The sequence below is a fragment of the Cynara cardunculus genome (genome assembly GCF_001531365.2).
Source record: "Cynara cardunculus var. scolymus isolate 2C chromosome LG 1, CcrdV1, whole genome shotgun sequence".
In the NCBI taxonomy this organism is placed as follows: domain Eukaryota; kingdom Viridiplantae; phylum Streptophyta; class Magnoliopsida; order Asterales; family Asteraceae; genus Cynara; species Cynara cardunculus.
In genome coordinates this window covers 17277088-17302955 of record NC_037528.1, presented here as the reverse complement: position 1 = coordinate 17302955, position 25868 = coordinate 17277088, and the positions used below count along the sequence as shown (strand labels likewise).

General features: G+C 35.4%; 2 protein-coding genes across 9 annotated transcripts; one reads left to right on the top strand and one right to left on the bottom strand.

Moving 5' to 3' along the window:
* The first annotated feature begins 1188 nt into the window (after positions 1 to 1188).
* LOC112507318 (ribonuclease E/G-like protein, chloroplastic) lies at positions 1189 to 11288 on the top strand. Of its 6 annotated transcripts, none has more exons than XM_025112049.1 (13): positions 1189 to 1263; positions 3638 to 3772; positions 3867 to 4252; positions 4342 to 5651; positions 5769 to 6086; positions 6172 to 6213; positions 6929 to 7053; positions 7902 to 8049; positions 8909 to 8981; positions 9314 to 9426; positions 9641 to 9760; positions 10330 to 10482; positions 10908 to 11288. In XM_025112049.1, the coding sequence occupies exons 3-13, from the start codon at positions 3988 to 3990 to the stop codon at positions 11073 to 11075; spliced, it is 2835 nt and encodes a 944-aa protein (XP_024967817.1). In that variant the 5' UTR covers positions 1189 to 1263; positions 3638 to 3772; positions 3867 to 3987; the 3' UTR covers positions 11076 to 11288. The 6 variants fall into 6 exon arrangements, with proteins under 6 accessions (XP_024967817.1, XP_024967899.1, XP_024967739.1 ...); XM_025112131.1 differs by lacking the exon at positions 1189 to 1263 and adding an exon at positions 1282 to 1577; XM_025111971.1 differs by lacking the exon at positions 1189 to 1263 and adding an exon at positions 2615 to 3460 and having other exon boundaries at positions 3580 to 3772.
* Positions 11247 to 23520, bottom strand: LOC112507694 (protein S-acyltransferase 10-like). Of its 3 annotated transcripts, none has more exons than XM_025112481.1 (11): positions 23374 to 23520; positions 23144 to 23258; positions 21351 to 21581; positions 21169 to 21237; positions 20831 to 20920; positions 18997 to 19030; positions 17357 to 17466; positions 15243 to 15329; positions 15028 to 15111; positions 12569 to 12634; positions 11247 to 11592 (listed from the first exon to the last, which is right to left on the bottom strand). In XM_025112481.1, the coding sequence occupies exons 3-11, from the start codon at positions 21452 to 21454 to the stop codon at positions 11418 to 11420; spliced, it is 819 nt and encodes a 272-aa protein (XP_024968249.1). In that variant the 5' UTR covers positions 21455 to 21581; positions 23144 to 23258; positions 23374 to 23520; the 3' UTR covers positions 11247 to 11417. The 3 variants fall into 3 exon arrangements, 2 of the variants coding, with proteins under 2 accessions (XP_024968249.1, XP_024968166.1); XM_025112398.1 differs by having other exon boundaries at positions 21351 to 21425; positions 23374 to 23515; XR_003068575.1 differs by lacking the exon at positions 11247 to 11592 and adding an exon at positions 13141 to 13242 and having other exon boundaries at positions 12579 to 12634; positions 21351 to 21425; positions 23374 to 23515.
* Between the last annotated feature and the right edge of the window lie 2348 nt (positions 23521 to 25868).

Here is a 25868-nt window from a genome sequence, read left to right as displayed (position 1 = left end):
ATCTCGGGGAGTAGCTGACCTATCGACTTATCCCGGGGTTACCATGAATCTTATATGAAATATGTTTTAAGCACAAAAATATTTTTCAAACGAATATTCTTTTGGTGCGGTCTAAACGGTTTAGATGAACGCTCCTGTTTCTTTGGGTGGGGGAATACCCTTAGATTTTCTCTTTATTTACCTCAGTCCTCGTCTTTTCGTCTTTCTGACCCAACTATCACCATTTTCAAGTGTCTCTGACAATCGATAAACTCATATAAAAATAAAATAATAGTATCATGTGGTATTCGGTTTAACCAAAATAATAAAAGAAAAAAATTGACTACACAAATGAACTACCTGCAGGTAGCTTGGAGTCACTGTGTTTGAACCAAATAACCATTTTTTGATTCCGGGCTACCTGTAAAGCGGATGATCTCCTTGTGATTAGTTGCCTCGCATAACGGGTTGGATATCCAGGTTAATTAATAATAATAATAATAATAATAATAATTTATTAATATATTTAAATAAGATAATTAATATTATAATTTCTAAATAAGAAATCTCTTGAAGAAAATGTATTTTTTTTGGAATTTTTATTTTTTATTCACATTTTTTATTGGAATGCAACAACAATGTGGTGAATGTAAACAATTTATTTTTTTTTACAAAAGTTCTTATTAAAAGGGACGTTTGGGATTGCTTATAAAAGTTGCTTTTTTAACTTATTTTAGTCTGAGACCGGTGATAAGCTGTTTTCTGGTGTTTAGATAAGAAAAGAAAAACTGTTTATACCGGTACCAAACCGGTAATAAGTTGTTTTTGATAAGTTAATATTTCCTGACTAATGAAAAACTGCTTATTACTAATTTATAATTTTAACCATGTTTTATTTAACTTCGGTTTGATACCACATAATTTAATAAGCACTTTTACAAAAAAAATATAAAGTTGTTTTAAATAAGCGCTCCCAAACACCCCCTAACTTGTTATAAGTTAAAATAGTTTAACTTTTTAAAAACTCTTTTATTATCGATTTGGTATTGATACAAAGTGTTTACCCAAGCACTTGATTGCGATAAATAAATTGTTTTTATAAGCGATTCCAATCACCCCTTAGAATTGTTAGTTTGTTAAACGGTAATATCTGGACGACAAAAATTGACCCCCTCCCTGTTTCGTCTTTCCTTATCTTTGCAGAGATTATAAGATGAGAGCTAAGCTGGCCGTTTCTCCTATCCCTACTTCAATCTTTCGCTACGTTTTGCAAAACCCAACCTCGTAAGTTCACACTCTCTCCCCTTTCCCTTCTCCTTATCCATTATTGCCTTCTTCGTTTTATGCCATGTTTGATTCTATTTGTTTTTATGCAAAAATCTTTTTTCTTTTCATACTTTTTCTGTAATGTAGATTGTGGACTGTTTTGGTTGATGCATGTTTGTTCAGTTGCTTTACAAAATTGTGTTTCCGGATTGGTTTTAATTGGGTGGTTTTGGTTTGTACACCAACTGTTTGTAATAATGTGTACCTTAGTTTCAGGATTTTGTTCATTCAGTTTATTTACATGGGTGATCAAGGAGTTTATATATCTGCAGGTATCATTTGGACAAGGTTAATCTTGATTGATAGAATTTCCAATGGATGCTTTTTTTTTTCTCTCCTAGAAAATATGTTGTTAATTAACTATCCCTTCAATAAATGAAAGAGCTACATTTCAAATTTTGATATGGTATTGAACCTGGAATTTTGCAGATGCAAATTTAGTAGGGTTTTGTTGCAAGTTGAATGTTGTTCAATTTATAGGATATGCAAGGTTTTCTGTCACAGATTTTTTTTACCAACTTTGAAGTTGAATGATATTCCGTTAAGAAAACAGAAACCAGAAGTATGACACTTTTTGTGGGGTGGGAATGGGAGTTTAGCTTTTTAGTTGACTCAAAGAGAGCTTGGCACACTCTAAGGATATGTTTTTTGTGATTGAAGTCTTTTACAGTTTTTCTGTTGCTTAGATGTTGTTGCCACTCTATGATTCTTGCTCGTTTTTTAGATTGGACATGCCTGAAAGTTTGTGATTGCTTGTCTAGTTAAATGCGACATAAGATTAGCTTACTTCATTGAAAATTTGTCTTTATAGCATAAAGTGGCCGACGAGAGGATCTCAACTGTGAGGATTATATTTCTATAATTCCTGGGGTAGATTTTAGTTGGGAGCAATACTCTGGAATCAAGGCAATTTTGAGTAACTAGGGAGCTACTATCCCACATATCACAATAATTAGGGTGTGAGATGTTACATTTTTTCATTTCATGACCCCATGGGACAAACATTACCATTTCATTTGAAGTCTTTTGATCATTGCTAACAATATGAACCATGGAGGAATGAGTTAATGCTTCTATGTAATATTAGGGATTCCCCTTCGTTAAGGAGCAATGATAGCCCCAAAATTATATTTTCTGAGTGTTGCTTTACATTCATGATTCATCACACATTTGAGCAAGAGATCCTAGGTGTATAGAACCTGGTTGAGTTTTAACCAAAAGTTATCCTTCAGAGTGACCTTTTGTTCTTCCTAACACCACTTTCTTTATTGGCTATTTAGACAACTAACGTCACATTAGAATACCTCCAATCACAGGAAACTACAATGGAAAAAGGTGGTGGTGACGACAACAGTGGTGGTGGCGGCGGAGACGGTGGTGGAATCGTCATTGACTGGTATGCCATGGAAAAGGTTTGAAATCACATTTCTACCACAAGCTTCAGATTTATTTCGATGAGCATTCTCTGATTATCACTGAGGAAACTATAAATGAGTCGGACAAGAGATAGAAAGATGGTTGAATTAATTATTAATGTTTGAGAAGTACGGTTTTCCTTAAATACTTGTTACCATGCAGCCAGTGTTTTCCTTATGTCTCTGGTTATCAATCTGGTTAGGCGTTGTTGGTCTTGCATTATTCAATTAATTGCAAACTATTATGTTAACAATTTGTTTCAAATTGCACAACTACTACTTTGGAAGTTGGAGATGAAGGGTTCCAAGTGGTGAAACAAAATGTTAACACAATACATTTGCAGTTAAATAATGCAAGACCAATGACTTCTCAACACAATATGTTTGCAATTAATTAAATAATGCATGGCAACAAGTATGTAAGGAAAACTGTACTTCTCAAACATTAATTCAACCATCCTTCTCTCTCTTGGCCGGCTCATTTGCAGCTGCCTCAGTGACGATCAGAATGTTCATTGGGAGAAATTTGAAGCTTGCTTTAGAAAATGTGATGACATTTTCCATGGCATCCCAGTTTGTGACAGTTCCATGCTGGATGGGATATTTGACCTTTCTTTCTTCCTAAACCAATTTCTTTATTGGCTATATAGAAAACTAACCTCATATTAGAATACCTCCAATCACAGGAAACTGCAATAAATACCGATCCTCGGTTATTTCTTACTGTGATTTCTTACAAGGTTCTGTTCCACTCGGTGTTTAATCTGAGTTAACAAAGTTTTACTTAGTTGTATATTTCCAGGTCCAACTTTTCTGTTTATTAGACAATGTTGATGTTGCTCCTCATGCTTATCTTTAGGAAGTTAGCTGTGCAGCCCATAATGGCAGATGAACTCTGCATGTTTTGATTTTTCAAGGAACCATTTATTTTGTGCGAGCAATTACTGAAGTTGCCTGGAGAGATGAATCTGTTCGTATGATGGTCAACACCTGGGGATGGTCATGTTCAATTCTGCTACAAAACATCCTAAGTTATTGAATGCAGAGCAAAGGTATCATCCCTTATATTTAATGCGACGTCAGAAATTATCACCCCTTATAATTAATGAGATGTCAATGCAATATATATCCGGTGATGTTTTGCAGTTTCCCTTTTCGTCTCACATCCAAAATGACAAATGAATGAGATCCAGTTGTGGGAATGAGCAGATAATTTTTTTGAACGTGAAGATCGTTACTCCATGCATGCTGGAATTTAAAGTGTTTAATGTCTCGATTTAAGCAGATACATGGTCGGGGAAGTTCTATGTGTAGCTGTGTTATCAAGGGAGAGATGCAGTCCATAAGTGACACCTCCTGGGTACCCAGATCTGAATTTTCATTTTTACGTCATGTAGCCCGAAATAGACGCAGAAAAATATTGCTGAGGAGATTGTGGATTAGATCATGCAGCAGAAGTCCTTTACCTCTTAGTTCTAGGTCGTGGATGGTGGAGACATGGTTCCCTGGACAACCCTTAGCTCGAGCTAGAGGTATCAATCCACATGACAATGTTCCTATAAATTTCATTTTGTTGGTTAATATGTTGCTGAAAACTCAAATTTCTCCAGTGATTTGACAGATGAAGGCAAAACTTTGGATGATACTGGAAGTGACCTTTTGGTTTCAAGGCAGTTGATGTGGGATTTGGACTTTGAGAATAAGTTTGGCTCTGAAGAGAGAACTTGTGCAATTAAGAAAGGTGCAGGTCCTTATGGACCATTCGGTAGGACTGACCAGCCTGTAGAGGAACCCTGGATATTCGAATCTTCTGTCCTACTCCGATCTGTTAGACCGGAAGATTCTCCAAGTGGTGTAACAGAGAGAGACAAGATCTCCGATGACCTTGACGTGAATGTTGCGCACTCCAACTCTTTGACTCACTCTACACGTGACCGAGAAAACACAGCAAGTTTCTTGCATAACAGGATCTTCAAGCCACGTGCCTCTAAAAACGAGTACCCTGTCGAGGAGCCTTGGCTGTTGCAATCATCTCTCGTACTTCATGGTTATGATGATAGAACAAATATAGAGATTTCCAGGAATGAAAGATCTCTGGAAAATGAGGCAAAAAACCTGGAGCCTGAAAATCAGCACCCACAAATTGCAGAATTGTTGTCTTTCGGCGAAGGGATTTGGGAATCTGTTGGAGATGATACAGAAAATCAGGAAACTTGTAATGAGTTTGAGGAAGTTCGAGTAGATGTGTCTCTAGATGATGAGAGCAGGGTGGCTATGCAGGACTCTGTTGCCAAAGTTATATTGATAAACTCTTCTCTTTGTACCATGCAACGGATTGCTGTTATGGAGAACGAAAAATTGGTTGAAATATTGCTGGAACCTGTTAAAAACAATGTGCAATCCGATAGTGTATATTTAGGAGTAGTCACAAAATTTGTTCCCCACATGGGTGGTGCATTTGTAAATATTGGGTGCCCCAGACCTTCTCTTATGGATACAAACCATAATTGGGAGCCCTTCATATTTCCTCCTTTTCGCCGCCGCATAAAGCAAAGAAATGTAAATGGCTCTTTGCTTGTATCAGAACAAGTAAAAATCGACTGTATTCAGGAGATTGACATTAGAGACGATTCAGCTCGAACTATGCTCTATGATTATGGAGAGCATGACATGGATGATGAGTTAGATGAGTCAGAAGACTTTTCAGAAAGGGTCAGTAGTGCAGTTGGTTCTGGTAAGCAAATTAACGGCAAGAGAAGTTTACATCTGTATAACCAACACACAGAAAATAGCAAGGGTTCCAATACAGATGAAAGTAATTGGGGCCCAGTTCAGAAAGGCACTAAAATAATTGTACAAGTTGTCAAAGAGGGTTTGGGTACCAAAGGTCCTACACTTACTGCTTACCCAAAGTTAAGAAGCAGATTCTGGGTATGCCTTATTTTGAATTTGTTAGTCCTCATTGGGCTAATCCATGCTGCTTATCAGTTATCAGGACCTTAAATTCATGTTTACTTTTCTGAAAATATTCTTTTAAATGATATGCAGGTTCTGATGACTCGTTTCAATAGCATTCATGTCTCCAAGAAAATTTATGGACTGGAGAGGACTCGCTTGCGAGTCATAGCGAAAACTTTGCAGCCTCCAGGGTTCGGTCTGACTGTAAGGACTGTTGCTGCTGGCCATTCTTTCGAAGAATTGCAGAAGGACTTGGATGGCTTGCTTTCAACATGGAAAGATATTACTGAACAAGCAAAATCCGCAGCTCTTGCAGCAGATGAAGGTGTTGAGGGTGCCATACCTGTTATGTTACATAGGGCAATGGGGCAGACACACTCTGTTGTCCAAGACCTTTTTAATGATAAGGTGAAATTAAAGTTATTTTGATTATAACTGAACTTCTGAATTGTTTATTCATGTAATGTATTCATGCTCAGTTGGTTGTCTTCAGGTGAAGAGAATGGTAGTTGATTCTCCACAGACGTATCATGAGGTAATGCGAAGTAAATAAAAGAAATGCTTGGTGGGATATTGTCCCAATAACATTGGTGTTTGAAGTGATATATTTTCCAACAACGTCGTGTTTTATTTCCCCTATTTATGGGGTTCTTTGTTTTTGCTAGTGCATATAGTTATCCTAAAGGTAGAAGCAACGAAAGTAGATCTATGGTACATTGTTATATTATTACATATTTACCTTGATTTTAGTGCTTTTTATCTTGTGTACTATCTACATCCATGTAGACATTGTATTACTGTGAATGGACTTTTAGAAAAGATCTTGTGCTGAAAACCTGGGAGTGCAAGAAACTTGGATCTCATGGCTATCCTTCTACTTGCTTGGCCAGCTAGGAAAGAGGACAATTCTTTTCTCTATTAGAGGTATGTTGTTGTAAAGCATCCATCTAAGTTTGCTAAAAAAGGCTAAGCAGAGGTGAAAGCAGTTTATATATAAGAACAAGCACCTCCCTGTAGAATAGTAGAGCTAGGAGTCCCCTGCTAGGATGAAGGCAAAGGTCTCTATTTTTTGTATTTTCTGGTTTGGTTTGCCATAAACGATACACACATAAACAGTTCAAAGTTCCCCATCCTCTTTTTGGTGTTTTACTATAGGATCATCATACTTGAATGCAAACATCAAGTCATTTTGGAGGGTACAATTTGGATTAAATGATAGAATCTTCATGTTTGCTGTGATTTATGTTCAGGTTACAAACTATCTTCAGGAAATAGATCCTGATCTATGTGATCGAGTTGAATTATACAGCAAAAAGAATCCACTATTTGATGAATATGAAATTGAAGAAGAATTGAACAACATGCTTAGTAAAAGGTGAGAAGCAGTTTGTATAAGCACTCTTGTTTGTTATCATTTCCTTGAAGCATTTGATGTAATTGCATCCCCTTTTATAACTATGCAACTCTAAAACCTATTAAAATCCAGAAAATGGTTAGGCATTTCCCAGCTTTTTAATTCTTTGAGTAAAGTACGATGGTTGCAACCAGACTATGCCGCAATTGTAACTTTTGCCATTCAAGATTTGATTCCCAGGTTTGATCACTAGACAAATTCTTGGGTTACAGAAACCACCCAACTTGACATTTGTTAAAGGGGTAAAATTGTAATACTCCTGCATTTTCTCCATCTTGCATGCAAAAGAACCCTAATCTCGAGACAACCTAAAAATTAATGAAACTACAATCAAGTTGACCAAAAAATCAAATCTAAACAACATAGAACTGAAACAAACAAGCAATTAAGCTCTAAGAATATCATATGAAGGATGTCCAACGAGTTCTGGAAGGCAGCAAAATGTGGGTATAAAGTTTAGATCTTGTTAGTAGTTGAATAATAATGTGGCCAGAAACTTATTTCTGTAAGCTCTATCCATAAGACCAGAATCTAGTGGTGTGATTGTTGTGTACATCCTTCAACTTATTTCTCTCCCCTTGCTTTTTTAATTAATTTAAATTTATTTATTTTTTATGTGCACACATGATATGGCTTGAGCTGATGCATAGTTAACTGGAATAGTCAGTGCGTTTATAAGAGGAACATATTTATGTTTAACGTCAAAGTTCTAATGTAATTTTCCACATTTCCATTCTTCAATATCGCATACCATCTGATTTATTTACCATTGAAACCACTTGAGTTGAATAGATCTTTTTCTTTTGTAGAGTACCACTATCTAATGGAGGTTATCTAGTGATAGAACAAACCGAGGCTTTAGTATCTGTTGATGTGAATGGAGGGCAGTGTATGCTTGGTCATGGGACTTCACAGGAGAAAGCTATCTTAGAAGTCAACCTTGCAGCTGCTAAACAAGTACGTTGAAGCCAAATCCCATCACCATTTTAATTTGAGAAACATGAGATATAGATTATAAATGTATGTGCACATAGATTTCCTAATTCACACATAGTCAATCTTTGATGTAATTAATTGAAAAGGTGTCTGATGGATCATCTATTTATGCTTCAATGATGGAATTGTACATAGACAACATAGCCAGAAACTAGCAACTTAAGTCGTCATTGTTGTAGGGTAATCGAATTGTATGTGACTTGGTGTTTCTAGGGTGTGTTTAGTAGTGGACAGGAACAGGACTGGTAAGATTGAGGTAGACAGGTGAAAGAATTGTGGAAGGCTTTAAGGTTTTAATTTGACATGGGTAGTTTAGTAATTTACCTATCTTGTCCCACTCTAATTGTCATACTCTAATTGTCGTGCCAAACGTAGGACAACAAGTTTTTGTTCTGTCATGTCTCGTCCTGTCCACGTACCAAACAGACCCAAGGTTTTTTAGTTTTCTCTTTCACTTGGATTCAGCTGAAAACAATGCTCATGGAAGGGATTTCCCTCTTCCTTTTCCTTGTAATAAACAACCCAAACACTACGGATATATTCGTCTACAACTTCATTTTTGCATTTGTAGCTTCTTAAATCTTCCTATAAACGGTCGCAAGGGATTTCCAGTGTAACAAGTTTCATATTATGCAAATAGTTAATGAACAAAAGGAACAAAATCTGAAAATGTTGTAAATGAAGATGGCCTGAGAAGTTTTGGTTGTGGTGAAGGTTTTCTTTGCTTACCGTGCTGTAACCTAATGTGGTTTCAACTCGAAAATACTATTATGCTTTTTATATTAGAAATGCTTAAGAGTGGAATGCTGACTGATTTCAGATTGCTAGGGAAATACGACTGAGAGATATTGGTGGCATTATTGTGGTGGATTTCATTGATATGCTGGATGAATGTAAGTCTCTCTTTGCGTGTTAGATATTCCTGCTCTTTCAAAACAATTACCAACATTATTTTTCTGTTTTGTTTAAGATTTACTAGTGATTTTGGTAGTTAAGTGTTGAGCTCATCTCATTCTTGTTTAGGGTTTAGAGTAACCATGAATTTTTTGTTAATTCTGATAGATGTTCTTTAAGTAGGCATGGTCTTTTTGTTTATTAATATGTTCTATTAGATAAGGTGGTTCTCATGATTCCTAATGAAGACTCCGTACCTTCATAAACTGTAATTAGAACAACCTTATGAAACATGTTTCATTTCATCTCTTTTCGTGATATCTTCCTTTAGCAAATAAACGATTGGTCTATGAAGAAGTTAGAAAAGCAGTTGACAGAGACCGTTCAATGGTGAAAATCTCTGAACTCTCTAGGCATGGACTGATGGAGATCACCAGAAAGAGGGTATGAACTTTCTATTAAGACCGTCACTTGTAGCTTCCAGTTTCAGATAAATCTTAAATAAAAACAAATGGGAAACGAGATTGCATCGCGATGTCCCAAAAATATCTCTGAAAACGGGACTGGAGAAGGTGCTTGACTGATTAACATTGCCGGTCTACTTATCATCAATTGTGCAATTACTATCTTAAAAAAATCTCTTTGGAACTCTTGACAGGTGCGACCTAGTGTGACGTTCATGATCAGTGAACCATGTTCTTGTTGCCAAGCTACTGGGAGAGTCGAAGCATTGGAGACTTCGTTTTCTAAAATTGAGCACGGAATTTGTCGATTGCTTGTGAGTAATTCTTCCTTATGCATATACTCTTATGCCAATATGCTCAAAACCTGAAATGCCAAAATCCTCAATGGTGAAGTAATCAGGATATTAGTAAATATATGATTTTCTTTTTGCTCTATTTCATATAAACTACATTTTAGTGCCCTTCCTCAGGGTCATGTCTGAGAGTGTTCCAACGTGAGACATTGGACAGGGCCACCAAAAGTTTCCGGCATCAATTATACATGTTTTAGCCTTTACCCAATTATATACATTTGAACCTTTTTAGCATAATTATACATGTTCTAGTCCAGTAATAATGTTCTAAGTTTTTGCTCTTTTAGCCAACTTGGCAATTCCCAATTCCGGCTTCAAAGAATGATTCTATTTAAATGAATTTTATATGTTACTTTGTCATTTTATGGGGTTTTGTTGTTCTAATTTGCAAGACTTTTAATGTAAATATATCGAATAAACTTCTATATGTTGTTTAATTTATTGCTCGTATACTCTTGGTGACGTCTTTTTCTTTTCCATGTCAAATAATTTATTTGACTTGATCATCGTACTTTTTGCGCATGTTTTAGGCATTAATGGAGCGACCAAATCTTGGAAGCCCCAAATCTTGGCCAAAGTTCATTCTAAGGGTTGATAGGTACATGTGTAGTTACCTGACGTCTGGTAAGAGGACAAGAATAGGGATCCTGAGCAGTTCCCTTAAAGTATGGATTTTGCTGAAGGTACATACGAGATCGACCTCAAACTATACAAAACTGCATTTATGGTATTATATGATGCTAGTCTCTATCATGATATTCATTATGAATATTTGATACCTCAAATGAACATGCCCTTTAGAAACTATTTTTTTTATTAACCTGGATATCCAACCCGCTATGCGAGCCGACTAATTCCACGGCAACCATCTGCTTTGCGGATAGCCCAGAGTCACCGCATTTGAACCTCTGTGGCCACAAGGGGATTTTTATTCCTCATTGGATTTGAATCTGGGACCTCCTGGTACTTTTGACCTTTGGAGCCAAGCTCAAACCAATCAGTCACCACCCTTGTGGTTCCCTTTAGAAACTTTTTAGGTTCACTTTGGACCTATTTATGTCCATTCTTTGTCTGATAGACATATTCATGAACCATTTTGATTCATCAGGTTGCTAGAGGTTTAACTAGGGGTGCATTTGAACTGAAGCCACTAACAGAAGGCACCGACCATGGAGACGATGATCGAGTCGCCGTGCTCACATTAAGCCCAACACAGGCTATGGATGCTCCTAGACGGAAAATCACCATCTTCCCCATCCAGATTCGCGGCAAATGACCATTATTCAGCATCTACAACTGCAAGATTTTGCCATTTTTCGTTCTCCCACCATCACAACAATTTCTGTCTATGTAACAGTTTCATCAATCCTATTGCAAATACTATTCCAAAAGTAGATCCGTTTTCTCATCGAATGGAGGTAAAAGGAACAGATCCAAAGAAATGCAATTCAATAACAAAAGATGCATGCAAATTCTGCATTTGGCTCAATCCATTCTTTTTCCATCTATACATTCATTTCACTCATAGAAGTCATAGAAGAATGTCTACTGTAATTAATGATGTATTTATGCTAACAAAACAACAATGTGGTCAGGTCACAACACGATGAATAGTCGGTCAGCAACATCTACAAGATAAAACATCAAAACATGAATAGGGTATCGACATTTGAGCTACTTCTTCTGCACTCGGTAATGCTTCCATTCTGTATATGCTCGATCTTGCACAGCAAAAACGGTACAAGTTTCTGCACACGCCTTTACTGAACGGATATACCCTTTCAGGAATCGATCTGCAAATAAATATTAAAGTATATAATCACTTACAAACGTTTGTGGTATAAGTTCCAAAATATAGGCAAGTAAAAGTGACTGTGCTATGGGTATTATAACAACATTTGTTTACACCATGGTTTTAAAAATCGTTTAAGGCTTACGCCTCGAGGCGAGGCAGCGCCTCTTGGACCCTGGACGAGGCTTACACCTTGGTTCAGTGAGGAGTAAGGCGTTGTCGAGGCTTATTAGGCCTTACATGATTTGCTTTGAAAATGGTTTTTTGGCTTTTTTACAGAAATGGTGGAAAAGTTGCTGTTTGAAAGAGACTAAAACAACCCAAAATCCCATTTAAGCTTTATGGCATAGTTCGTACTTCTGTTTATAGTACAAGTGTCTTTTTTATATAAAAAACTAAAAGTCAAAGCCCAATGACCCCAATTTGTATTTTTAATATTTTAAAACCCTTTCTCTTCCTCCAAACAACCAATTTCTCACACCTTCTCAGCCTACCTCACAGTTTCAATTTTTCCTGTGTCAAGAACCAGTGAACTCACGCCTTAATAATTTAATATTATATATATTGTATATATATATATATTTGTGTAGTATATACATATTTTGGTGTATATATATTCCCCCCTTCTGCCTCGGGCCTTACGCTTCAGACCGCCTCGTTGAGGGAAAACGCCTCGAGGCCTGATTCTGCCTTTTAAAACCTTGTTACACCATTTTACATTTCCAAGTCTAATCTTCATTCTTCTCTTTTTAGTTCTTGGTGAGACCCATAAAACAAAAATGAACATTAACATTTCGCTTAACCTGGTTATGAATGATTTTCCCTAACAACACCTTTGATAGAAAAGCATTGAAACATTTCTTTGGGTTTTACCTAGAAGCAACATACATATTACCAAGTGGTTTCATGTATTCAATCTACTTTTCTTTTAAAATACATAAAACAGTGACATGAAAGCACAATATAATTTAACTGACCTCATGTATGCTATACGCCTTCGTCTCACCAGCTCATGGGTGGTTTGATTTGTGACGATTAGATAACTACAAATGAAAATAGAGAGTGAAATCTAGTTGAATACCTTGTCAAGACAAGTGCTAATGATTAACAGGCACAAGCTCAAATTCATGAAAGGTAACCAAATCCCTGAGCTTTTAAAACATGCCAAAATACAAGAAAATATATCCACCCGAAGCTTGGAGGGGTTTAGATGTAGGCAGACCTGACCCTCCACCCCCAAAAGGTAGAGCGGTTGTTTCTGTGAAGACCCCCAACTAATGCAAAGTGTGTGAAGAAAATGGATAACGTGTCCTTTCTCGATTCAGTGCAGCAGTTCACAGGGGAAGTTCAGCACCAAATCGATATTATTAAAGGTTTTACATGTCACCTAACTGATTGTTAATATGTATAATCATACAATAAAAACTAAATAGAACGAATCATGTGAACCAAAAACACTACCATAAAGATCTTGTAATGATGAAGATGGAAAAAATATGTATCATTAACCAAATGTTTCCCAAAGAAGAAATGTTGCAATAGACCTCACATTTATATGATTCCCAGAAGCCCGAGGGGTAATATCTGGACTGTATGGTCAAATTATTCTCACAAGCCGCTCCAGCTCTCACCCTTTCCCGCTTTCAGTGACCTACATGCATGAACAGCAATCTACTAGTTCTTAGCTTCATAGAATCTCTGAGGTCTAGGGTTTGACTATTTTAATGCCCTTATGAAAAATATTACAAAGATTGAAAGAAAAAAGAGCACAACAAAACATAGAGCAAACCCAAGCCAAATACTGTTTGAAGTAATGCATGGAGCATACTACCTATAACTGCTACATATTATTTTCTTCTCTTTTTCTATCTGGTAAAGTGTGTATAGGACCCTTTCAAAAGGAAATGTAAACTACCACCCCCTCGTTTATCTATAAATCAATGACCCCCCCCCCCCCCCCTTCTAGCAAACTTTCCAAAAATCGTACTGAGATCCCCTACAAGCTGTTTAATGAAAATTGATCATAAATTCGCCAAAGGATGGGGGAATCATTGTGATTTAAACAAAAATGCAGGGTTGCAGGAGTTTTAGCTATACTAGTCTTTTCTGGGCAATAATTTAGTTTTTCCACATCTGTTGATAAGTTGAACTAAGAAACGACGACTTCCTGAACAAATGTATTAATGGACTATCCACATGCAAGAAACGGGAACCAAATAGCCATGAGATCACCTCTTCAATTTTGGGATGACTTGGGTATATACAGCCTTCCTTTTTCATGCCTTTCACTGATGCAGTGAAATTGATTTCCTTGTCTATAATATAAATTCACTAAGCTTCTGCTAATAAAAGGGTGTACGAGATCTACAAGCTAGAGCTCTCATTTACAAATGCATATTCCTCTCCCGATCTTTATATGGTTTGGCCAGGAATATGCATCTAAACTTCAGCAGAAGGGAGAATTATACAACTTACTTAGCGAAGTAACTAGAAAGAAGACATGTAGCACTTCATGAAATGACTATGTAACCAATCAATGGACTATTGGGCCCCACATTATGCAGCTCCTAGCAGATACAAGACGTCCATATTTTTGTTTGAGCATATATTGTCATTTGTTTTTGGTATTGATTTTGTCTAGTTCAATATCTTAACATTAAAGGTCTAGTTCCCATCCAATATTCATTCTTGCTAAAAGGAAATGCCGCACTTCAATATCTTTTTGGTATTGATTTTGTCTAGCACTAACCTCTACGATTAGCACATGCTTAACCTCAGCCAAATCATATTGAACAATCATCCATTCCAATAAATCGTGCAGCTAAGGTCTCAGTCATGTTCACTCAGTTTTTATTTCCTCAAATAATTTAAGCTGAGTTTTTGAACAAGCTGTCAATTTTCCATGCAAAAGATTTAGTGGTCGGCATTTCATGTTTAATAAATGTAGAACATATGGGAACAGCAACTGGCATCAAGTTCCCACCTAGCATAAAGAACCCCAGGGTCCAACCAGTCACTCCTCTACGCAACCTAATCACTAATTTTTGACAAGACGAAACAGAAACCTCCACATTTAGAATTATTTCTGCATATGATCCAGCACCCATCTACTCTCTAAATTTCTATCTAACTGAATATCCCACAAGAATTTTTTTTGGCCATCATGTATACAGTTCCTGCTTTAGGCATATCACCACTAAACTAATAGATTCTTTGTCATACTATAGAAGGTTACCAACCTGAAATTTTAACTTCAAACATTTTAGGATCAGGAGAAAATTAATTAAAGATTGACAAAAGTTAAGCAGATAATATTGGTCTGCACAAAAACATTTAATGACAATCTACAGACTGATTTTCAATGGCTACAATTGTATTGTTTTCCTAAAGATGTGGCATAAACGAATAGATGGATGTTTCAACATGAAGTACTCACCTATGGAATATGAGGAGGAGAAGTAGAAACATCAGTGAAATTGACAATACAACTAGCATTATGATTATGATCACATCAATCAACCTGAAAGAAATGAAATTGATCATGATCCGACTCCAATTCAATAAGAATCAGATGAAAAATGAGTACACAAAATAGGAATTACTAAAATTTATATATCCCAAAAGCTTGTTTTTTTTCTGTCAACAACATACCATGCTTCTCTAATATAATCTTGTAGGAACTCCATATACCAGATGCCAGTCCAGATGCATAAAGCGGTCTCCTCAAATAGGTACCACCTGTCAATCATTACCCAAAGAAAATATTGTTACATAAGTTCCTTCCTTCAAGGTAAAAACAGAAATTAGAGGCAATATCCTTTTGTTTCCATTCATATAATTCACAGTTGACATAAAGATTTCTACACAGGAAACAGCTTGATCTGATCAAATTAAATTCAGTGCATTATATGTTTATAATCTTGATAGCTGTAAGTTATTAACCAGAAAGGTAATTGCATGTGGTCATATAGAATGTGGTTAGCTTGCTAAAAGTTTTTGAGCGAAACCATCATCTGAATCACATAGCTGAAGTTGCATAATGAACTTTTCCTTAAAGCAGGTATTTTCATACAAAGAAATTTGAAGTCAAATGACTAAAACATTACATGGAAAAGTTCGAGGTTTTCTAAAACCCAGGGCAACGTTGGAGTCTATTGGCCCTCGAGTAGCCTTGGTACTCTCTAGGTGTGATACCAAACTAAACTTGATGATAAAGACGATGATAAGTACATGCTTACTCTAAATCTACATTAGCAAGTGCCACAACACGTCCTATTATTAGCATAACATCTAGATTAAATGAACGTGGCACATATATCAACAGTCATGAGATAAATTTGGGGCTGCGAAAACAAGATCTTGATTTCATGATGATTGTCAGTTTTAGGTGACAAGCTGCACTAACCAGACTTATCCTGAAAATAAGGAATGTTGCATTTAGGGTGTTTAGGGAAAACTGAAAATGAACCACTACTTGAGAATGGAGAGTTTTTGCTTTCCAACCACAAATTTCAGCAGTGATTCATATTAAAGAGCCACTCATGTATATACAAGATCATCTTTCTTCCTGATTAGAGCTAGTTCCCTAATGCTCTAATTAGTAAGCCTTATATTTTGAGCAAAAACCAAATTGTAGCATGTGGGATGCTAGACCAGAAGAAACTGTGGAAAAACTCTAAACTTCGCTAAAGAAATATATGTTCACTCAGGTCAGTGGGTAATATGCTTTTAAAAACAATCAAAGTGTTGAGAGTTATATATCTTTTGTCATTTCCCATTGTTCAGGTGTATGTTATATCATTTGGTCTTTCTTGCTTTTGTATATAGTGCATTGTTCTTCTTTTGTATTAAGATGTTTTGATAATAAATGAAAGGAACAGAAGCTTCTGGCTCCATCTTTCGCCTTCTACTTCTTGATAATCAGTGGATCAATTACTCAATCTGACTAGGATTGTAACCCCAAAGAACATGATCTCATATAGCAGTCACAAAGAGCAATCAACAATGAATCGAGTTTGGATGAATTATAATGAACTAGAAGGTGCTCAATTTGAGATCAAAAGAAAATGTTATAGTTGGAATAGCAAGATTAGGAAGTTTTCATGCACATTTGCATCTTTCTTTTCCATCTTTTTCTCCGTAGAATTTATCATTTGGTCAACTGCTGGGGCAGGATTGTGATAACCGAAGATAAGATGTCTACTTATGTAAAAGGTCAGCTCAGTGGGCCCCATATGAAGTTCTATATCCATACATCAAATTGGCCAAACATGACATAAGACATCTTCTGGCAAGGATTGTTTTCATAGGGAGAAGGATTGAGGAGTAAAAAATCCATGTCAATAAGTATGATATTCATACCATTAGTTGAGGACACAATAAAGAAGAACTCTTAACTTCAAATCTGAAAGTTCGAAATGAAATATGTTTGGCATGATCTCATAACGGCATGCCATTCAACTTCATATAATGTTCAGTGTTATCATTTGAGATAGTACTAAGTGTGTCAAAGCAATACTAAATGAAAACATTGGCACTTTAATTGGCTTTAGGTATGCTATAGAAGTAATATAAATATAACAAGTTTAACTAGGACTGTATGATGAAACAAAACAGTACTGCCATTGAGACTCAATATGCTAGTATAAGTGTCCTAACAAACTCGATATATGCCAAGAAACTAAGAAGTACCAATTACTATATATAAGGAAAGAGGGAGATGCAAGAACAAATGTACGAATTATAAATCAAAAAGATGTACACACCAAAACTGACAATGGTTGCCCTGTCCTATGCATGTTCCCAGCCAAACGCAATGGTGATCAAACTGAAGAACACACTTGTCGCAATCATGACAATGTGCTGCTCTTGGAGGCTGCAATAAAGTTACACTCAGACTATCATCATAGTTATAATTCCAGGTTTTGCTTATAAAAAAATTGTTATCTAAAACCAACTCACCTCCAGTTGACTATGCAATTGAACTTATTTCAAGTGTGTCCACAGGTTGGAATACAATGGGGATAGTTATGATACTCTTCCAAAGAGTACTTGGGACTTTAGGAGGAATATTTCTAATTCCATAAACTTGGAGACACATTTTTGGATCTGTTAACTACTTAACACAAACAGAGAAAGCGCTGTGACCAGCAAGAAAAAGATGCCAATGCTTCAATGAGTGCTTCTTTCCTGTGATGAAGTACGCTGATTGTGCTCGTCAACAATCTCACTTCTAGATATATGCACAGATACACATGTATATACGACATACAATGATATTAGTCTCCACCTGAAAATCCCCTCCCTTATATGTTGATTCTTATATTGCATGATTGTAATTTATGCCATTGACAGTCATTTGTAATCTATATGAAATCAAAGCTTCCTGAGATAATTCTCCGCTGAGGAACATTGAAAGCTGTTCCAGAATGCAGAGTTGATAGACCTCATTTAAGGGGATGCATCTAGCGACAAGTTCCTCGGGAGTAGGGACCTTCCTCCTAAGTTCATCAGCTGGTAGCACTTCTCCATCTTAAAGAGTGTTCTTAAGCAGGACGGGGGCTAAGTATCTTTATCATGTCGAATGCAGGAGATGAATCGAAGGTCTTCAAACTTTTGACCAACTTAATTTTTTAATTATTTTCCTATTTTCTCAAGAAAGCTTTTCTTAAAAATATTGGAAGTAGAAAAAAAAATTGTTCTTTTTTGTTGATAAACAATGAGGGACATCAAGTGTGTATGTCTTCAAGGAGTAATATTGCTACAGAAAACCAACAAATGGAGACACGTGACTAGAAATTGCAAGTGGATAAAAATACTAAGTTTCAGCATAGCTTTTCAATACTGCCTTTCCGGGATAACATTCTAGGTAAAGGCCCACTTTTTAAGGATAAATAAGGTTGAGATTTGGCCTTGTTCACACTCGAGCATAATTGTAAATGGAAAAAAAATATGGACATGGCTTCTGATGATTATATATGGTTGTTTCTCCTGTGGGGTGTTGGATTTCAGTAAATCAGCTCTTTACCACGAGTGTTGGATTTATTATCATTCTATACTAGAATGACACTTTATGGAGTTACTCGAAGTATGTTCATATCAATGTCCCACCACTAGCATGCAAAAGGGCCCCAAAGGTGAGAAAATCTCATCATAAGAAGTAATAATATATTCCCATGTTGATCATATTTGACTAATTGCCACAACAACAATGAGAATATAAGAATCTTGGTCATAACGTAGTTGAGATATCCCAACTGCATAAACCTCACGTATCCGGTATATCCCACTTGGAAGTAGGGGTTGGGGAGGGTAGGATGTACGCAAACATTTCCTCTACCTATAGGAGTATTTCTTCAATTGAATCAATAATGTAAAAGAAGAAAGATACAAACAAGAGAGATACCTGCACAACGTTACAGCAAGAACACGTGCAAGACCTGAAAAACATACAGAAGCTATCACGCAAGGAATCTTCTTTTGTGTAATCTTATTTCCACATGGTATAATCAAAATATTTACTAAATAATGACTCCCACTGTATTTGATTGATTATCCCAGGATTTAATCAAGAAAAACTTTGAGGCTTGATTGTATTTCTATGGCATAACGAACAAACATGAACTAAAAACAGTGATCTTGGTTTCAATGCTTTTAGATACAAGTCTAGAAAGAAACTTCTCTTATCAAGTGAATCAACCTAATAGTCTACAGTTTAAAGTTCTCTAGAAAATTGAAACAGCATAAGTAGTTACATAAGCCAGGCCCCTAGAAAAGATTAATTTTAGAAGTAATAGAAGGTCATTTCTTGATAGGCTCGACCCGCAAAGAGTATATTTTCCAAGAGATAACCATAGACCTCGGCAAAATCAGGGCAATTCTGTCCCTATAAGGTGTGACAATATACATCAGAAATTTCTAGGGGATAGCTTCTTCTATTTTTCTCTCAATAAGCATCATACTGGACATCAGCTCAAACTATATAAATATATTTACACAGCTAACTTCCAGCAAAAAAACATAAATCTGCAATAACCAGATTCTGACACTACAATGCAATGCCAAATGCAGCTCAGTTTCTAGAATATCTCCAGGCCAAGCCCGGATTTTGCAATGATCAACATACTCAAGTAAATTAAATACCTTGTTTGATGACTTCAATGAACATGAATAATGTCCACAAAATCTTGCCTAGATTCTCTAGTCCATCATAATCAATTCCCAAAATTAAGAAATGACAGGAACTCAATAATAAGCATTCATGATGACTTCTAGATGGAATTCAAAATAAACCATCAACTATAATCCCAAAAGAACCAGATTCCGTAAATAACATAGGCAATTAAACGACTTATCTTCATCCCACAGTTATGTTATAGCATTATGCAACTCAATTTTGTTCTAAAACTCCATAATTTCACAACTGTAAGTGTTCTCCATCTTTACTTACCTAGATTTCACCTTCCCTTTTTGCTAGTCCTTATTCCCAAGAACAATATATGCAGCAGAGAGCCAGTAAACCAATTAGCTCAGAGAAGCTCCAAACAATTCCTTTTGTGCTTACTCTTGTGCATAATTACATCTTCATTCAAGTACCTGCTAAAATTTACCAAATTGGCAAGACTTGCCCAACAACCTCGAATTTTCATGCACTTGGTCTCAACTTTTGCTTTCATCTCTTAAGGGCAATATAGAGTTCAATCTCAACTACTCATGTGCCATTGCCCAACAGACTAATTATAGTTTTTCTTTCATCAAGAAACAGATTGCTGGCCTCATTTTAGCCTCGAATGAATATTCTATATCCATCACAGCCAAGTGGATATATTTAATGTGGGGGACATACAACAAAATATTGATTATGCATGAAGAATACAGGACAATCATGGAGGAACAATTAGTCACATCTCACATGCAGATACCTATCCAATAGTGACAGGAAAGGTAATATAGCTTGCACAAATTTAAATAACACATACAAGCAAGTGGCCATTTAGTGTTGTGGCACCACCACTTCACATAATGTAGAGGTCAGGTGTTCGTTTTGGATATACAGCAGGCTGTGATTTATTACTTATTGATTCCCCCTCTCCATCCCTCATCCATGAATCCCAGACACTACATTGCAATATACTAGAATATTTTAAACATAATAAACAGATACAAATACACACAAAAGAATGCAGGAACCAAGAAAAGCACAGTTATCATTGGCCAATTAAAACAATTGAGTTAATTACCTGACAGATGTTCCATGACGATACATGCCCATCACCAGCTTTGTCCAGTTCGTCCCATTATCCCCTGAAATGGTTTCACCCAGATGGTCTCTGTCCAACATCACAACTACAGTGTCATTTTTGCTTGAAGCAGGTTTTCTTCGCTTTATCATACATAAATACAGGAAGAACGAGCAACTATTAGATAATGTGCTTTATTCAGAAACACAGATGCAGATATCATCCTCTAAAAGTACATGCAGGGGTTAACTCACTTCTTTTATGGAACCATATAGCAGTACATTCTTACCTGTAAAATTTTCCAATTTAAAGACAAATCAATAAAAAAGGGTGCTTACACTGAGATCTCTGACGCCCTTAATGAGGCATCTGCCCTAGCAAAATCTTTCATTGCGTCAAGCACATACCTAAACACATACATGACTGTTATACAGAATGCTAATTTAATGTAATGCAAGTCAGCATAATTTTTTCAGAAAATAACTTCATAAAATATGTTCCAATGCTTATCATTACTTACCCAGGAGAAGAACCACATGTAATAAAATACTGAACTAGTGTAGCAACAAATAACAACAAATAGACCAATGTGTACCTGCAGGAGAGAGGCTTCGAGAGAATCATTAGAAGGTAGTAAAAGAATGAGAGATAAAATCACGAGACGAGTGAATTTAGTGGAAAACATGGGGAGTAAAGAAATAACAGAGAGTTGAAATGATAGTTCCTTTAGTTTCCTCTTTCCTGTTAAACACTGCAAAGGAACATGGATAAATACTTCATTAGGAAGTGTCTTGTGTGATTGGTTTTTACAGTACACTTTTGAATGCCACTTGGCATATATTACTCGAATTAAATGTACAAATCTAAATGTCAAATTCACATCTTGTGCAACGCAATTTGATATGGAAATTCTTATGCAGCTCTTGCCTCAAAGCCTCCTTGACAAAGGCTTCTTACTAAGCCTTAAGAAAATGCTAGAAACAGATTATGCAGTAAAATGCAGATTTGATTGTTGAGATGTTACTATAAAACTTCAACTTCCAATAAACGGTGGCAGGAAAAGCAGTAATCGTTTAACACAGAACATGCACCTAAGATTTAACAGATGAGAAACTTGCTTCCCAAACCACTCACCCTCATAACTCATGTTGTTCCAAAACTATGAGGATTGCTATGAATTCTTTTTGAAACAATACTACTTGGTGGTCCCTGAAAGCAAAAGGTTGGAGCAAGGAAAGTTTTTTGTCCTTTTATCAACACTATCCTCTTTATATGCCTAAACCAATTACGTACATAAGACCAAACATGGTCTCAGGCAAGGTATTCTTCACATCAACAACTTTCGGTTCCACATCATTCTAAGCATGTTGTTACTTTACACATTGCTTTTGCCTACTCTGGTGGCTTTTTAAATAAGGTCAACTGAAGTCAAATGCTAGAACCAATCAGGCTTTCATTTAAACAAATCACTGATATATTATATAAAATTGATCACGAAAAATGAATATGCTTTAAAAGAGTTTAGCAGATCAAGGAGTAAACAGCTCTACATGGCATATTCACAGTGAATGATTAGCAAATTATTGACTCCATAACAGAAGGGAATTTAGCTAAAGTGTCATACTGCATGATTTTAAAAGATGCAAATATATATAAACCAAGTGATGCTCCATTTCATTTAGATCGAAAAGAGAAATTCCTAATGCTAGATTCTGGTAGAAATGCCATATATGGAAAAGAGCAACTGAGTTAAGTGATCAAGATTAACATCAAACTACTGGTACGAGGTGGTAGCACCCCATCAGGGTAAATAACCATAAAGGCAGTATACAATCATATTGTTCTCATGTAATAGTTCTAAAGGACGACCATCGGCATCAAAAGCTCTATGTTCCCAGGCATATCCAGAGTGGCAATTTAAGAAGCATGGCGGTGGATCCCTGATAGCTATAATGAACAATGACGTATAAATAGCAAATGGGAACCTCATGCATTTGTTGGTATACTTTTACAGGAGTAACTCTTTCTATGGCAATTACTCATCTCTCCTTTTGGATCGACTAAAAAATAGAAATCCTATCTTCTAGGTTTGATACAAAATTTGCTTAATCACTTCCACTGTTACCAGCTGTTTCAGATTCCAACCAAACACACCGAATATCTGACTTAATTGGCTAACTACCACGCATAATCCTCATAACTACTGTTAAGAGCAACAACTAGTTTCCTAAGTCCATAACAACCGAATCAACCATCAATTACCAAATAACCCTTCTTTGCTAAGAACATGTAACGAAGTATATGAGTGCTTACCAAGGCTGTCTTTTCAATTTCTTAATAAATTCACTGTCGAAAATGAATATGAAACCGATAAAAACAAAATGCACCATCACCAGCGTCAGTTGCAAACGCAACGTAGTTCTTCTAGCTGCAACCAAAATCACACACACAAAAACACAAATCCTCTGAGAAACCATCGTTTATGTACAAAACCATACACAAACTATAAACATATCCGCATAACAGAAGATTCTAAACATTACCGGGATCGGAGAGACAAGGAAACCAGTTGAAGCATCGGTCAGAAAAACGATCCGATGTGTCACGAGATGGACAGCAAAAACGCATCATCATCATTCAACTCAGTGCTGAATCCGAACCTGTTAAGAAGTCACCGGTCTGTTTAGTTCAATTAGGTCGTTAATTTGGTATTTCTTGTTTGAGTAACGTCTTTATTTTGCTTTGTTATTTTCTTTTATTTTTATCTAACTTCTTAAAACTTATATATTAGTATTGTATTTGAAGTCTAATCGAGTAATCGAGTTGTAAAATTTTCAAATCGTAGGTATTGTGTTATAACTGGGTTACTATTATTTGAACCTAACTCAACCTGATGAATCCGATATCTTTGTATTCTTTGGATTTAATATGATTTTCTATTAATATATATATATATATATATGACAATTACATTATCACGTACTCTCTTCATATACACATATTTTCAATCTATTATCCATCTCTATGTAACTCATTCGTATATATGTTCAGTAACTGTAAACATATATATGTAAATTAAAAAAATTAATTAAATGTGACATACGTAAGATTTAGGAAGCATGGATAAGTTGTATTAAATGATTAATGATGAAAAATAAATTACGAATAAGAATAAAGAACATATTCAAGGTTAGAATAATATTTTAATTTACCAATTTATCAACCTGACCAACCCGTACAGTTTGAGTTGGGTTGAGTTGTACTTTTATTTGGGTTGGGTTAACTTAAAATTTTTCAAACATCTTAAACCAATCCCACATTGTCGGTTACAATAATATTTTTAAGATAGGTAAGACAGTCAGGAATCTAAGTGAATTAGTTTATAACAACTTATCCTACATGAATAGAAAAGTAGATTTATCAGCTTTTTAGAAGCTCAAATGTGAATACTGATAGCTTCAATTATAAAATTTTAAATTATCTTGAATATTATCTAAGTCAGTTTGTTACCTTGAGTTTGATACGCTACATTTACTATATGCATGCCATTTGCAGTCGTTGCACCAATGGTATGAGACCGAGGGAGAATACATTTATGTATAGGAAAAACAAATAAAAGGTTTATATACGAAATACGTAGAAGAATAAAATATGAAACAGTATGAATCATATCTGAATAAAACAAACTTATTAATCATATGCACTTACGGGGCATCTGGTTATAATTATTAAGCAGTAATCAATGAAAATAAAATAAAAAACTGTTTTATTGTATAATAAATAGGTTCATTCCCTCATAAACCTAAACTTTCATTTTAGGTTAAACTGGGGACATAAAAATTAATCCTCATTTCATTATCTGTCATTTTTATGTTTTTTTATTTATTCATTCAAAAAATAGCTTAAGAACCCAGTTAATTAAAACAGAAAATTCGTTTGACTTTTTTAACCTCTTCAATAATGTCGAAAACCAAGAAGTGAGTTATTTATACCAAACATTCTTCTTACAGCTAAATCTAATCTCCTGGTCCCTGTGTGGGGCTTGTAGCTTAGAGGATTAGAGCATGTGGCTACGAACTAAGGGTGTTTATGGGTTGAGTTGATCGGATTGAAGACATTTGAACAACTCAACCAAATGCTTGCGGTTTGAAAATCTTATCCCAATCCAACCCAAATCAAACCGTACAGGTTGGTTGGGTTGATATACTTCGAATATGTTATTTCTCTACTCATAATTTATTTTTCATTATCAACCATTTGATACAACTTATCCATACTTTATAAACTTACATATATCACATTCAACTAATTTTCTCAATTTACATATATATGTTCACAGTTACTGAACATATATATGAATGAGTTATATAGAGATGTAAAATAAATTAAAAATATGTGTATATGAAGAGGGTACGTGATAGTATAATTATTTAATGTATCCATTAATAAAAGAAAAAGCTCAACAATCATATTAAATACAAGAAAAACAAGAATATCGGGTTTATCGGGTCATGTTGGGTTCAAATAATAGTAACTCAATATCAACTCAATACCTACGGTTTGAAAATTTTACAACTCGATTAGACATCGAGTTGCTTTGGATTGGGTTGGGTTGACCGCGTTGGTCTGGTTTTTTAGCACCCCACGACGAACCACAGTATCGTGGTATCGGGGGTTCGAATCTCCTATAAACTATCAAAAATGATCCGAACAAAAAATTAAGAACCATATAAACTTTTTAAATACATCATACATATCAAGATATACATTTTATATCTACTAGAAGGGTATTCGCGCAATGCAGCGAGATTTATCTCGATTTTAATGTTTTATTTTATTCATTTTCTCTATCGATATAATACGGTTTTACGTGGTTTTAGAAAAAAATAATATATTTATTTTGAACGAAATATAAATTTGAAAAAAATGTATCGATATTAATATTAAATTAACTATTTAAAATTTATCATTTTCTGTGTAAGTTTTTTAATTCAAATTTTTATTATAATTTAATTTGGATTTAATAATAAAATAATTT

What these genes read in the sequence shown, in the direction of transcription:
- LOC112507318 (XM_025112049.1), top strand. Translation starts at nt 3,988, where the DNA reads ATGTCTCGATTTAAGCAGATACATGGTCGGGGAAGTTCTATGTGTAGC. An exon ending in ACGGAATTTGTCGATTGCTT is followed by an intron (nt 9,761 to 10,329) that starts GTGAGTAATTCT and finishes CGCATGTTTTAG; the next exon opens with GCATTAATGGAGCGACCAAA. An exon ending in AAGTATGGATTTTGCTGAAG is followed by an intron (nt 10,483 to 10,907) that starts GTACATACGAGA and finishes TTGATTCATCAG; the next exon opens with GTTGCTAGAGGTTTAACTAG.
- LOC112507694 (XM_025112398.1), bottom strand. Translation starts at nt 23,467, where the DNA reads ATGATGATGATGCGTTTTTGCTGTCCATCTCGTGACACATCGGATCGT. An exon ending in AAATTGAAAAGACAGCCTTG is followed by an intron (nt 21,426 to 23,143) that starts GTAAGCACTCAT and finishes TCTCTCCTGCAG; the next exon opens with GTACACATTGGTCTATTTGT. An exon ending in CTTGCTGTAACGTTGTGCAG is followed by an intron (nt 17,467 to 18,996) that starts GTATCTCTCTTG and finishes ACTTTATTGCAG; the next exon opens with CCTCCAAGAGCAGCACATTG.